This window comes from Morone saxatilis, unplaced genomic scaffold (assembly GCF_004916995.1).
Source record: "Morone saxatilis isolate NCDOM2014 unplaced genomic scaffold, NCSU_SB_2.0 Contig15, whole genome shotgun sequence".
Classification (NCBI taxonomy): domain Eukaryota; kingdom Metazoa; phylum Chordata; class Actinopteri; family Moronidae; genus Morone; species Morone saxatilis.
The window spans coordinates 8,763,221-8,778,478 of record NW_023339707.1 but is presented as its reverse complement, the minus strand read 5'-3'; the positions used below and the strand labels follow the sequence as shown (position 1 = coordinate 8,778,478).

Genomic DNA, 15,258 nt, shown 5'->3' with positions numbered 1-15,258 from the left:
GTCATTTCCTCTTCAGATACACAGAGTCTGTATTGATTGTGATGACGATGAAGATTGTTACGTTTCTGATAGGAGGCCCCTCTGGCTTTGAAGCTCAGCAATGTGGACACTTAGAATGAAAGTGAAATAACGAACTCTTCTAATTCCCTATAAAATGTAACTGACGTGCCTTTATCCTGCATGAAGGTAAAAAACGTGTACGAGTTCAAATATTTATCTTGCCATGACCACAATTATAAATTAAACAGTTGAAGGGAATAATTTTATCTGAAACGAAAATTTGGCAATTCTTCATTAAACACAAACACAAGTTAATCCCCATTATTCACTCTCAAATTGTAAAAAGACAAATTGTTATATTATAATTGTAAAAATTATACTTATTTAACCCAGAAGATATTTGTTCTCTACTGTCAGATTTTCTCCAGAAAGCCCAAACTACAGTATACAAGAATAGGCTTTAGGGTAAAGCGCACTGAATGCTTCAACCTAGCCACTTCCTTACATTTATGTTGTATGAGAAGTGGAGTAGGATGGGAACAGAAGCAGCAGTAGCAGTAGGATGTCTAGGATGGAAGTGAAGGAGTGGAAAAGCCCAGCATGGTAACCCGTGGTAATCTATCTGTGTATTTATAGAAATAAATGTAAACCTTAGCCTGTTATTTACTGCAGATGTAACACTACATTCAGATGCAGCTCCAGCACTGATTTGCTTTGTGTGACCCTGCAATAACCAGGGGGGCAGACGTTGACTGCATTCAGATCGGACACCATGACTGATCCGTCCACAGGGCTCTGTTCGAGGTGATGATACTGAAGACAAATTAAACAATTTTAACTGTAGCTCATGAGGTAGTGTGCCAAAGGGATTTAAAAGAAAAGTTGGGGGCTAGAAGATCAAATATACTGTGTGTGTGTGTGTGTGTGTGGTTTTAGGTTCTACCAGGGAATTTCTGTGAGGAAGACTGTTCCTGGAAATAACACTAAACAGAAAGAAAAAGGTTTAATTCCAGGAAATTAATCATGAACCATGACTGTTGTGTCTAAAAGAAACAAATTGATTGAAAACAGCAGCTTGTTCATGATTCCTGTGAGACTCTGTGGTTGTTGGACTCAGACAGAGGACGAATGTTTGATCCCTCATACTTTTGTGTGTTTTTCTTCTCGGAGGTAGGGAGAGTCAACTGGAGCACTCGGATGGATCTGACCCCTCAACCTGAGGGAAATGTAGGGGTGTGCTGAGACCACTGGTGTGTAATGTGTAGATACAGTGTGTCTTATGGATTTCTGACTACTTTTATTTGCTGCTATGATGGTGGGAATGCTTCTTTTTTTAAACTTATTTATTCTTTATTTATTATTCTTATTCTTTATTCTGTTCATACAAAGATATAAAAACATGGATGATAAAACACTAACATAAACAAACAGTACATGAATATAGGTGGGGTTCATAGTGGGCTGTAGCTGCTACTGAGGAGGACACTAAGGTCATGTCCTCTGTAATTAAAAACTGTGGATATTTTGTAGCAGCAGCATTTTTATTGTCAGTGTGTTTAACCCTCTTTTATGTCAACAAAATACATAAATAAGGCTTTCAGCATTTCTGCCACAGAGCGACACCACATACCATATCCCTGGCAGTATGGAGAGGTTTGAAAACAGCATTCAAATCTTCAAGTTGGGAAGTGAAATTGACAGAAAGTCAAATTCAACAGTGAATAAACCAAATACTTGTGACCTTTCTTATGGTGTATGGCGGGTGGCGTCTATCATGACCTCAGTCTACAGCTCTGGTTCATATTCGTTGATGTTTTCTCACTATATAACGTTAATACACAATATCCTCCCTGCAGCGTTAGCGTTTTAAACTAAGTCTCCAACGGGTGTACATCGTCGGTGTCATGGTGACGGATAACGTTTAAGAATGTAAAATCCAACGTTCGAGATGTGAACGTTTCTTTTTCCAACGGTCAAGTAAACCACCTGACACCCCGCAGCGGCCCCGCCCCTCGCATGACGTCGCCCTCCTCCTCCTTCCTCCCCGTCTCTCGCTCCGCTGCTAGCACCGTTAGCACTAGCAGGTTAGCCTCCAGCAGCTGTCGGTGGCAGTCAGTCAGCCCGTCAGTCCGAGTGCTGCTGCATTTGTAATCATCATCCTCCTCCTTCCCTCCCGTAGAAAAACCGTGGACGGCCGGGTTGTTTCTTCGGGAGCCAGCTGCCTCACCTCTTCGGGCTACCCGCGGTAAAATATTGTTGTCCTCGCCGTCACGACAGGAAGAAGCCCTGGGACATGGCCAGACCAGAACAAGTGCTGGTGCTAGAGCCACAACACGAACTGAAATTCAGAGGTAACACTGAAGCAGAGGGCAGGGCCGGGGGGGCGAGGTAGCTAACCGAGGAGACTAATGATAGCCACTGTGTCCATTTCTGCATTTAACCAGCTGTCTGCTTTCCACTAATGTGCCGTTATTAGTTGTTGCTGGTGTTAAAAGAGGCGGCTGTCGCTGGCTGCAGTGTGCGCTGTGTGTAGGACAGCAGCGGCGGTGACAGGTGAAGCCTCAGACACACAACGACGCTGTGTGCGACGGTGCTAACAGGCTAGCTACGTAGCACTCAGCTAAACCTGCTAGCAAGTGAAACTGCTAGCTAGCTGTCATTGCAGCGTCAGGGCAGGCCCGCCGTCCCTTTTCTCCATTTCACTCATTTGCTCGCTGTGCTTTGTCTTTTCTCCTTTTGACAGCATGTGAAAAACGGGGGTGTTATCTAACACTTGACGTACGCCCTCCCTCCGTCTTGTTGCGAACACCCGGCTGCCAAGAAGTGACTATTCTAGCATTTTCTACGATCAGGGTGTCATTCCTTCCTCCGCCTTGTTACTGTGCTTATTGCACAATACGTGAGCTAGCAGGCTTTGATTGAGAGCTTTGCCGTTTACTCTCACTCTGCAACCTGAATTCCTTCCCAGCTTTTCTATATCCAGGGCGTAATGATTGTGAAAATACAGACTGAGCTGCCGTGCCAGGGATAATGGCTATATTCTGAGATAATTGCCTTAGGGTGTGATATTGCTGTAGAAATGGGTCAAGTGATGTCCTGAGGTGATGGGATAGCGGGTTGTTCACTGATTGATTATTGCAGAGCTTTGAAGGCAAAGATAACCCAGGAGAAGATGCATACACCCACTCAGTTACTGATGCCCAGTGCAGAAAGCACAGTGAGGTTGTTTGTCCAGTGTGCATTTATGAAACCAATGTTCAGTTGTTAAAAGAGGTTGAATAATCCAGTCTGCAGTCAATGTCAGTAAACATGAGGGTTGCTTTGAGGGTGATCTACTTGTTACACGATATTAACACTTAAATGCCACAAAAAAAATGCCCATTTAGTAAGTTTTTGGCTGAGGGCGGGGCATGAATAATAAAGTCACTGCCTGCACACTTCACTGCTCTTTCCACTGTTTTAATGTTTAATGTGCGATGTTTACGGCCGGCTCTGTGGAGTCCCTGACACACACTACTCACACATTCATTCTCACAGACACACAACAAACAAGTGGCCGCTCAGTTTTGATTTTTTGTTTTAACCAGGACTCTAAACCATGCATACACATTACAAATACCTGTACACAAACTAGTAGACGTGTGTGTGTGTGTAAAATACCAGACACACACCCTTGTTGAGCTGCTGTGTTTCTCTGTGTCCTCCCCAGGCCCGTTTACAGATGTCGTCACTGCCACTCTGAAGCTCACCAACCCCACAGATAGAAATGTGTGTTTCAAAGTCAAGACAACTGCGCCTCGCAGATACTGTGTGCGCCCGAACAGTGGCATCATTGACGCTGGAAACTCCGTCAATGTTTCTGGTTAGTAAAAATGTTTGCATCCCCTGAAAACCAGACCGTGTGCACATTCAGAGAGCCGGGTGATGCTGATACAGATATCGGTATTTTTCACTTGGTGCCTTTAATAATGTGATTTTCTGTAGTTGTTTTTGGTATCTCAGGAAAAAATCACTACAACTGCGGGTCTAATGGCTGAGCAGGAGGAGGCATTTATTGATCATTTCACCCAACAGCAACACTAAAATGAAATCAGAAAATGGTATCATTTCACTGTAATGCCGGCTATTACACAAGGAGAAGACAGTGTTGAAGCTATATCAAGCTATCATGATAATCAGAATCTGACATGAAATCTAGGCCCATATGATTCAATTGATAAAGGTCCAGGAATAGAGCAATAAATGCACAACCACCAGCCAGCTTGTATTATGTTTCAGCACCAGAATAAATCTTCTAGCCTCACTTCTACAGCACTCGACCACTTAAGGTTCGAAATACTGTTCGGCAATCATTAGGAGGCATATCTGTAACACCGTTGCAGGTGCCAGGTAAAGCTATCTTCTTCCAAATTATTTGAAAATAAAAGAAGAATTGGGAATGATAGAAAGAAGTCGGGTTGTTAAATTGAAGAAATTTCATCATTATTATTATATTTATTATTATTATTATTGATTATTATTATTAGTAGTAGTATTATTATTACAACAGCTATCATGAGACAGAGTAGGTATTTGTATTGAACCTAAAATAATGGTCCCACGCTCTTATCATCAGCATTAAACCAAACAGGATTTGTTACATTCACTGCGATCAGAATCATTACTCTTCCGTGGTTAGATGACACTACAGATATGAGAAGTGAACATTTCAGCAGTAGTTGGTTCATGAGCAGGTCACCGTGGAACCCAAATCATAAACCTGACTGTTGTCTTTTCCTTTGCAGGTTGTGCAATAGTTGTTATGGGGAAATACAGGAAGTTAGTCTTTCCCTGATGTTCCGGCTCATTCTGTCATTGTTTTTGTCCACAGTTATGCTACAGCCTTTTGACTACGACCCCAATGAAAAAAGTAAACACAAATTCATGGTGCAGTCCATGCTGGCTCCGTACGACATGACTGACATGGAAGGAGTTGTGAGTACTAGAGCATAAACTATGATTTCTATACATTTATATTTATTTATGATTTAAACTACGTGTCTGTTGGAGTTTTTCCTGCTGAACCACACTGTAGACATCTGTATCTTTTGGAAACCTACACCACGTCCAGAATCCAAGTATGAACTTACACTGAATGTTCTTCCTGTCTGTCTCTCTTTCCCTCTTGATGTTCTCGTCCACAGTGGAAGGAGGCAAAGCCTGAAGAGCTGATGGATTCAAAGTTGAGATGTGCATTTGAGATGCCTCTAGAAAATGACAAAACTGTAAGTCTCACACTTTGGTTAATGGGTATTTGTTGTGCTACTCTTAAGCATTCAGTTATTACGTTTTCACACATCCCCATCAGATCTACAAACATGGAAATGTTGCATCGTGTTTTTTAGATTTTAGATCTTGGAGTCAAATCACATTAAAACACATTCACATTGCATGTTTCCTTTAGTTTTTTCCCAGTATTTTCTCAGTGTCCTACTCATTAGCATAACAGCTCACTGTATCACCCATTACATGCTTATTTATTTATTCATTTATGATTTATTTGTTTGGACTTTCATCTCACTCCCTATCATGTGTCTGCACGTCCCCTTCCGTCCCCTCCCTCTACTCTCACCTCACCGCCCTCCCCCACCCTCACTCTCTCTCCACAGCATGAGAGTGAAAGCAAAACTGTGTCTTCCTCTGCCTCCTCTGTTAAGACTGAGCTCTCCGCTCTGCCCAAGTCGGCCAGCGCCTCACTGGATGATGGAGAGGTGAAGAAGATCATGGAGGAGTGCAAGCGGCTGCAGATGGAGGTGCAGAGGCTACGGGAAGAAAACAAACAGATCAGGGTGAGGTGCACAAAAAAAGGGATGATCTGTCTGGTTTTTTTCACCCTTATATTTTCTACTGAAATGACAGAGGAAAAATCTATTTAATTTAATTTAAATGAAGGATACCATAAAGCTAGAGGCAAATGTGTATTTTGTAGCGTTTCACAAGTGCTGCTACGTATGAGCCAGAAAACTGAGCAACTGTCCTAAATTTCTCTAAAATCATCCCAATCATTGTCTGAATGGTAAATGAGGCTGCAGTTGAAGTAAAAAGCTGCTCATATCCAGTGACATTATGTAACTTAAAACATTCAAATACTCAAAAGGTTTATATTTCTCTGATATCATTGATCTATAACAAATTCAGCACCAGTGGCTGGAAGAATGTTCATCCCTTTCAGGGTTAAGTCCAACAGCTTTTAAATGATTACATTAAAAGTTAATGACCTTTTCTTGCATTTGGCAGAGCTTTAGTGTGAAGGCTTCTCTACTGTACTAACCAGTGTTGCCAACTTTTTGCAGGAGAGTAACTTTTGGCTGCTTTCAAAAATAGCAAGAAGTTCGTAACCTGAGACACTTTATCATTAAAAAAGGAGGAATAAAACTTGGCCTAACTGTAAATTTTATATGACAGCTTGTGAACTGTCCTGTTATGTCAAGTGTGTGTGTATTTGTGTGTGTTGTGCTGTTTTAACTGTTTCTCTGGCTCCTCTCTCTGTATGTCAGGAGGACGACGGGCTGCGGAAGAGAAAGGTGACCTCAGTGGCCGCTTCTCACTCCTCTTCCATGGCGACCTCGGCCATGAGGGACGAAGGCCTAAGCATCCGCATCCTGGCGCTCTGCGTGCTCTTCTTTGTCATTGGAGTCATCATTGGCAAGCTGGCCCTGTAGAGACACAGACAGACAGAGCACAGTGACGAACGGACGGATGGCGTGCTCGGGGAGACACGTGTCAATGACGGCAACGGGGATGTCTTCTGGGTTTATGTTGATTTCTCTTTCTTTTTTTAACATTTAAGGCAATATCATTATGGTTTGTCTGGATGGAAAATAATTTAATGTGTAAAAAGAAAACGAAAGAAGGCGATCCCAAGTTAAACCATGAGTGCGAGCGTTTTTGTCACAGGTCTTGCCTTTTTCTTTCTTTTTTTTTTGTGAAATAATCACCACCTCTGATCTGTTCTTTCCGTCCATCCCTCCTTCCTAAATGATCTTCCGCAACTTGCACAGATATCAGTTAGTGGTGTGTGGAAGTGGCTTCATGCTGGCTGAATGTCTAAAGTCTTTCATTTATTCTTTATTGATTCTCAAGTCTTCAAGTTCCTCACTCACGTTGTCTATAAGAAAGCTCTAACACTCTGATAAATCTCTCTTCCACTTATCACTGAAAATCTGCTCAGAGAGGTGCACACAAGTGTTCAGTGAATACTTTTTTTTTTTCCTGACTTAAACTCTATGTTTTGTCTTCTAAACATCGCCTGTAGAAGCCGTGTGTGTGTTTGTCTTCTTGATTTTGCCTCTCCTGCAAGAGTGCTGATGTGACTGCGTGTGGATGTTTTAATGTGAGGAGACCACAAACGGTGAAATCACAGGCTGTTTTAGAACGAAGGAAGAGGGGTGGGTTTGAAAACAAAACTGTCATCTGAACAGATTTCCTGTACGCAACAGAAAACCGGGGGTGGTTGTTAAAAAGTTAAGACAAAAAACTTTTGATCAGTTAAGTCGCTGACCAGAACAAGGAATCAGTAGAAATTCATTAAAACAAATATTTAGGGTTACTTGTTAAATTATAACTCTGTAAAATCAGGCTCATATTAAAGAATCTATGCTACACAGTGATCTAGTTCAAACACATAGTTGGAATTGAGTTGAATACATCAGATTTTCCCAGTTAACACTTGGATTTTTTTCGACAATTACTTCCTCAGGTTGAGAGAGAGGCACAAGATGGAAAGGAGAAAAAAAATCCCCCCCCCTTCAAGCAGAATGAACTCAGACATTTGCAATATATAACACAGTATGTAACAATAGTTTTGGCCACCTTGTTTAATTTTGCCCATGGAGTACTGTATTCGCGTCCTCTAGTGTATTTCAGCAGATGTTTGCTTTTTCCTTATATTACCATGTAGCCACGATGCTTCTGTTGTTTATAATATTCAAATGCACTATATTCAACTGTCCACTCTGCAGTCTGCATGAAATGACATGGATTTATGATTTTTATTATTATTTGTTTGAGTGTTGAAGTTATTTTAGCAAAACAAAAAAAAAAAATCTGTCTTTTCAAAAGGGACCATCTTGAGTCTGGTTTATCAGTTTGCGTGTGTTTTTGTGTCCTTTCGATTATCTTTTTCTTTTTGTTTCCTGTTGGGCTCTGGTGGTTGTGAGATAACTGAGACAACACAGCTGTATTATCTCGACTATCACATGACCATCTAAGCAGGTTGTTTAAAAAAAAAAAAAAAGGAAAAAGAATAAATATCTGTACTTTTCGTTGCCTGAGGGAGCTCGGGGAGCAGAGAAGTGGGAATGTGGGCGGCTGGGAGGAGGACTGACCTGTGAATACACACTACATCAAAGAGGAAAAAAAAAAAAGGCATCAGCGCTTCAGACCACACATGCAAAGATACAGTCACACAACAATGTAATCACACAGTAATTGGATACTCTTTTGTATGTACATAAAAATAAAAAGACTTAAAAAGATACTGGCAAAGTTATTAACATACTGTAGTAAAGGAAGAAAATAATTGAACAACCACCATGGATCATGTAGCATCATAATGAATTAAAATACATAAACCCCCAACTGTCTGCTTCTGTGAAAAGTTTGTATCATTTAGTGTGCATGTGTGGTTGTAAAACAAGTATCGGGTGCAGAACCACTAAACCAGTGCTGTTATAGAGGATACTCAACTAAGTGAATTAAAGGAGCACCCCACTGACTTCACTCAAGATCAGGTTACTCTTCACAAACTGTTGTATAATGTCTACTGTGGCTCTGAAGGGAGCTAACAAAGTCATCATAATACAATCGTAATTGGGGGCTTTAAGCTACGAATTCTTAAGAGAAAGACTCTGTTGTAAAGTGGAGTTACGAAGATGTGGCCCTTTACCAGGTAGGGAGGGTCCAAAGTAGGAAGTGTTTCTACAGTTTGACCCACACTAGTGCATTTGACTGTTCTATATAACTTTATAAGCGCTATCCTAAATTGCTGGAGTACCCCCTTTTAACCCTTATAGATCCCCACCTGACATTATAGGACATTTTAAAACAATAAATGCTGGATGTCTTCTTGTACACTTTAAAATATATATATATATGTTTGCACTTGAGGCTTCAAGTTTCACATCACACTAGTGTACAGTGAATGCTGGACCAGGTCCAGATACACGTCTCACACACACATCAGTGCATGTAGAGCAACCTTCAAGTATCAAACTGCACAGTGAAGCTCAAACATCTAAGTGACAATAAGCAAAATAGATATTTGAGTGGAGGGGGTCTTTAACCTCCTAACTATCAGATCAGAAAGGTTATATGTTATATATGTTATATTTTTCAGTTATATAGTGTTAAAGAACGTGGTAGATATTAGATAAAGTAAACTTGTGTATATATATATATAGAGGTTTACAGAACTAAACTTCAGGCTGCAGGTTTTGGATGATAAAGCAATAATGACAAAGTAAAGAGGGTTTCATAACTGCATTAAAAGCCCCGCAGCACCGCTCAGGGCTCCAGCAGGTCTCCAGTTGCCCAGCAGATGGAGACATTGATCAAACGAAGCAACGCCCACCCCCTCATCGGGCAACGTGACGTCATCGGGCCTTATCCAGGAAGTGAAAACATCAACAAGCCTTCCAGCACAGGGCGAAGTGTCAGTGTAGCCTAGCAGCGACGCAGCGACGCGGGTTTTATTGGGTGTTTCACAGATTTGTTTTATTATTTTTTTTTTATATATATATATATAATTAGCGCGTTGTAGCATCCCAGATATGTCGTTGTTAGGTAAGCTGTTCGGTGGAGGAGGAAAAGGAGGAAAGGGACCGAGTCCACAGGAGGCGATCCAGAAACTCCGAGAGACGGAGGAGATGCTAACCAAGAAACAGGAATTTCTAGAGAAAAAGATCGAACAGGAACTGCAAATTGCCAAGAAAAACGGCACGAAAAACAAACGAGGTGAGATATCAGGGCGTATTTCCGTGTAGTATTCACTCTTCATCATCATATTCCCTGTTTGAAAACCCTCGGCTAACTGTTAGCACGTTAGCTAACTTGGCTAACTTTCCCGAGCTGTCACATAACTGTTGTTCGCCTTTATTACGGTCGCTATCACGGTGTTTGAGCTGATTGTGTGTGGGATTTGACCTGATTATTGATTCTCGTTGACTTGTTTTCGGTGAGGTAATGCTCGGCTTGTCTGTGGCTGATGGTCCCTGTACATCTGATCGATCAGTGGCCATTTAACAATACCGAAGCGAGTTAAAGGTGAGGAAAGCGACAACCCAGCTCAGTTACATCTCCTCCAGCAGAGAGACTATACAGAGACTGGCTCGGTGTGTCAGGACAGGGGTTGAGCACTGGAGGTGCACATGTCTAAAGGACGTGTTATCTGCTGTCAGAGAGGTGGGCGTGTTTGCACTTTGGTCTGTGTGAGTCTGTATAGAAACATACAGACCTCCAGAGGTTCCTGCAGCTGCCTGATACATTGTTATACACTTTATTACGTATGTTATATATTATAAAGCCGCTAAACAAATACAACGACCCACAAAATTATATATATATTTTTTTTACCACCAGTAATTGACAATAAGGAAACAAAAATATTACAATAACCAGAAGAGCATATACTATACATAACAACATATTACAACATTATCGCATTGTAAAGATATAGGTGTGACCTGTTAAGGAGGAGGAAGTCAAACCTGGACTGTTGTTGACAAAGTTTCACATTTTGGGGTGAGAAAAAAGAAAATGTTTTGTCCAGTGGAGATGATGAATGAGGTCGGTTGGCTGTTGTTTAATTAATTTAATTAATTATAATTGTTGTTTGTGTAAGAATGGACATTTTGGGCTGATGGCAACACTTGAATATAGATCAACTGGTCACAAGAAATGTTTGGATAAATCCTCTGGGACCATGAACATCAATAGTGCATAATCTAAAATGTCTTATCGTGCATGAGAGTGTTGATTGAGGGTAAAATACAAGGTCAGGGGTCACCAACATTAGTGGCAATCTTCTTGGGAGCACAAATATCTAAACCTCATGAACAGACTGAGCAATGGACCAGTGTTGCTACAAGTGGGGCAACAAATGTTGTTGTCATTACAATGATAGGATATCTATATTGCCATGCCACACGTTGTAGTTTAAGTTATCCATTAAGTGAAAACTCACTGGAGGTTGATAAAGTATCCGTGTTGCAGACTCTTTGTTGTTACAGTGCATTAAATAAAAGTCTCGTACTTTGCTTGAATACTTTGTGTTTGTTGTTATTTCCTCCTCCGACTCCACAGAGGTTGACAGAATGAGTCAACGCAGCATGACACACTCTGATAGTGTCACTACAGCCGATCAGGTGTGAGTTAGTGGTTGTGGTCATGTGACTCCTGTGGCTGATTGATTTTTACTTTCCAGCTTTTCCATCCAGTCAGCCAAGTGCCAGAGAGAAGTTGTCCTCCTTGTTGATCTGTCACTAACATGGTAGATTACTGTGTGGTATGGAGCTCTGTACTTTCACAGAGCACAAGATGTGGTGCTGACAAACGTTACAAATGTTTAACCGCACGTATTCTGTCTCTCATTCCTGTTTAATGACAAAACAATCCCCATGATTCCCAGCTTTACTTCACTGTCACTGAAGTTACGTTTCTATGCTGTCGGTCTATTTCTGTGGCAGTCTGCTCATCCTGACTCCTTCCCTTCTGTCTGTCTCTACTCAGCGGCTCTGCAGGCTTTGAAAAGAAAGAAGCGGTATGAGAAGCAGCTCGCTCAGATCGACGGCACGCTGTCGACCATCGAGTTCCAGAGAGAGGCTCTGGAGAACGCCAACACCAACACTGAAGTGCTCAAGAACATGGGCTTCGCCGCCAAGGCCATGAAGTCTGCCCATGAAAACATGTAAGAGCGAGGACCCAGTCACTGATTAAGTTCTTTACTATTCGACTGATCTATTGGACTTAAACCTGTTTATAAAAATATTATATTCGTAGCCTGGTCCAGTGTGTAAGTGAGTATCTATTCCCAGAAATGGAATATAATGTCCACAGGTATGTTTTCATTAGTGTATAATCAACTGAAATTATAGCCGTTGTTATGAGGGTGCAGGTCCTCTCCTACGGACTGCCGTGTTTCTACAGTAGCCCTTTAATTGCCTTTATGGGATTACAGAAAAAGATTCCATCTGCTATAAATCAATAGAAAGGTTATGAGGAATATGCTTCACTTCACACAGAGGATTTGACCCATATTCAGTAATAACTCCCAAATCCAAACCCATCAGCACAAGATGTTATTTGAATCAGTGATTTATAAAACTAATAATAATATGAAGAATATATAATAGCGCGTTCTGTTTTACTCACACGTATCCTCCCCTGCGTATTGTTTCAGGGACATTGACAAGGTGGACGACCTGATGCAGGACATTACAGAGCAGCAGGAGCTGGCCCAGGAAATCTCTGACGCCATCTCTAAACCTGTCGGCTTTGGAGAGGAGTTTGATGAGGTGAGCGATGATTTTAAATGTAGTGTCCTGATTCCTGCTTTAAAACGGTTGGCAGTGTATCTGCTAGTGTCTGATTTATTTAGATATTTATTATAAATATTGTCTCAGGCTAATCTGACACTACAGAGCTGTCACACACTTGTTTTGTTTCTGTGTTGAACGCACAGTAATAAATGATGCACTGACAGAGTTAACCCAGCAGAGCAAAGTTCAGCATCACCCTTGATCCTGTCCAGTATTGTTTAGTGAGCCACCAGGCTAAACGCAGTATGTTGACGTCTGTGTTCCTGTTGTCAGTTGCCGTGTGGATCTGAAGCCGTGGTGAAATCAGCGGCTTAGTTGCTTGAATGGTTGTGGGGTATTCCATACAAACAAACCTCACCAAATATTTGGTGTTGGGTCATCCTGGGATAATATGGCAGAAAGAATGAATCCACTCTGTCTCCAATTCCCAGTCAACTGACTTATTTAAGTTTAAGTATTTTAATTCATCTCAGACACATGAGCTTAGGACCAGATTATACCGCCCTAAACTAACTGTTGTGTGGTATGAATTAGTTTGTGTTCATCCTCATCTGAAAGTGTTTGCTGTCTTTCTCAGGACGAGCTGCTGGCAGAGCTGGATGAGCTTGAACAAGAGGAGCTGGACAAAAACCTGCTGGAGATCGGGGGATCAGAGAACGTCCCCCTCCCCAACGTGCCTTCATCTTCATTACCTTCCAGACCTGGTAAGAGAGGCAGAGAGGAACAAATCCCCACACAGAACCAGATTTTAAGTTCCATCTCTAGTCCACAGCCGGGCTCCACATGATCAGACTTAATTATCGGCCGAAATTCCATTATCAGAACTGATCAATCAGCCGACCAATATAGGCTCTCTATATCCTGAGCGTGGTCTCACTCTTCTCTTCATTTAACTCCCATTAAACATTTGTTTCCCAGGTTCTGATCCTGAATTCAGTTAACATTACCGTACCAACTCATTCACATCTCTCACAGCTTTTATTTCTGTCTTTCCTCCTCTCGCACCTAAAAGCCAAGAAAGAGGAAGACGAGGACGACATGGAGGACCTGCAGCGCTGGGCGATGGAAGCCATGTAAACGCAGCATCCGCCACATCATACCTGCATCAGAGAGGGAAGAGAAAGGAGCAATGGGGGAATGAATGGACTGAAAGGATGTTGTGTATGAGTGTTTTTGTGTGTCTGAGGAGAGCCGACCGTCTACTTTATGTAACACTACGAAAAAAAAGCAAAAATGCTGTAATCTTTCTTTACCCGACACTTTCACAAATATAGACCCCTGGGTGCTCTGCAATACGAGCTGGGGCTTTTATTTTGAAGCTCTATCACTGTACCTTGGCAAAGTCACCTGATATGTTTACCCTCAATTTTAATACAATACTAGCACTTCATGATCCCTGTGCTGGGCGGGGCTATTTCAGCGTCCACAGAGTTCATGTTGAATTGAATATCATGAGCTCTGTGGAGTCGTGTGTTACGGTATGCGTGGCGTTACTGACGTCACTGGATAACAGGGGAATTTTTATGGGAGCTTAATCCTCAAAAGTTCTGTTTCCAACTCATATATTTACCTGTATTTGTGGCGTTAAACTCGCTGGATGTTTTGTTTTTGTTTTGTTTTTTTTTTCCTTCTTGACAAAAATAACAATCGTTTGCTCTCTGTTTTTTGTTAACCGCTCTTGAAAATAGGAGAACAGCTGAGCATGAGCTGAGTGAAGAAACTACGAGCTGTGTGTTTGCCAGAGTCCGAACATGTTTCTTTTGTTTCAGACTGCGTGCTTTGCCCCCCCCCCCAGCCCACCCCCCACCCCCACCCTCTTCGCCTCCTGTCGCCATTTCAGCGACTTCTCCCTCCCTCAAAGGCGTTCTCACCAGTGGTTCTTGTTATTTGGTGTAAATATCCCAAATGTGTCTCTTTTTATATACTGTATCTCTGCCGTCACTGAGAGGTTCTGTCGAGGTTGTGTGAAGCATGCAACAATGGGGAAATGACAATACAGATCACTACGCACGGCTAGAAAAGAGAGATGTTAGACCTAACACTTTCATCCTGCTCTGTCTGTCTCGGTCCTTCTCATAAGGGTTTTTGTTCCAGATTGTATAATGTTAAAAAAATTATAATAATAAACTATTGTCACACCTTATTAACTGCATCTTGAAGGAGCTGGTGGTTTATAAAATATTAAATTATACTCAATCTACAACATCAGCGTTTTTTGGAGTTTTAAAAGAGTTAATTCATTTAGTTTTTCAAAGTCATGATGTACATTTTTTACTTAGAAAAAAAAAACATAACACAAGGACGGATGGACAAGCATGTTTGCATTTCTATGTTTTATTTATCCAGATGAGAATATTATTTGCAAAATCATTAAAGGTTTTCAATTCTTTTATTGTAGTGGAAGATTTATCTTTTGTCGTTGTCATCTTGTGATATCAGTATATTCAGTGTCATAGTCGTCACCTACCGTGTAGCCATGCTGGGAAACTCCTGTGATATAGAATATGATGAGTTTTATAGACACAACAGCAGGCGATGTGTCCAAAATCCAAACATATTCAATTTGCTATCAAAGAAGACAAAGAAAAGCAGCAAACATTTGAGAAGCTGGAACCTTCAAAAAACATATTCCAACTCAGTGTCAATCAACTGATCGATTATTAGGCAAATCCTTTTAATTGCA

General features: G+C 41.4%; 2 protein-coding genes across 2 annotated transcripts; both read left to right on the top strand.

Annotated features, from left to right (window-relative positions):
- The first annotated feature begins 2,050 nt into the window (after nucleotides 1–2,050).
- Nucleotides 2,051–8,619, top strand: LOC118324401 (vesicle-associated membrane protein-associated protein B/C-like). The gene is made up of 6 exons (XM_035656723.1): nucleotides 2,051–2,351; nucleotides 3,710–3,862; nucleotides 4,871–4,974; nucleotides 5,184–5,264; nucleotides 5,649–5,828; nucleotides 6,537–8,619. Exons 1-6 carry the CDS (start codon nucleotides 2,294–2,296, stop codon nucleotides 6,699–6,701), a joined length of 741 nt encoding a protein of 246 aa, XP_035512616.1. The 5' UTR covers nucleotides 2,051–2,293; the 3' UTR covers nucleotides 6,702–8,619.
- A 1,022-nt stretch (nucleotides 8,620–9,641) lies between these two features.
- LOC118324402 (charged multivesicular body protein 4b) lies at nucleotides 9,642–14,972 on the top strand. Its single transcript, XM_035656724.1, has 5 exons — nucleotides 9,642–9,993; nucleotides 11,767–11,944; nucleotides 12,437–12,551; nucleotides 13,153–13,279; nucleotides 13,588–14,972. Exons 1-5 carry the CDS (start codon nucleotides 9,810–9,812, stop codon nucleotides 13,650–13,652), a joined length of 669 nt encoding a protein of 222 aa, XP_035512617.1. The 5' UTR covers nucleotides 9,642–9,809; the 3' UTR covers nucleotides 13,653–14,972.
- Nucleotides 14,973–15,258: the final 286 nt, after the last annotated feature.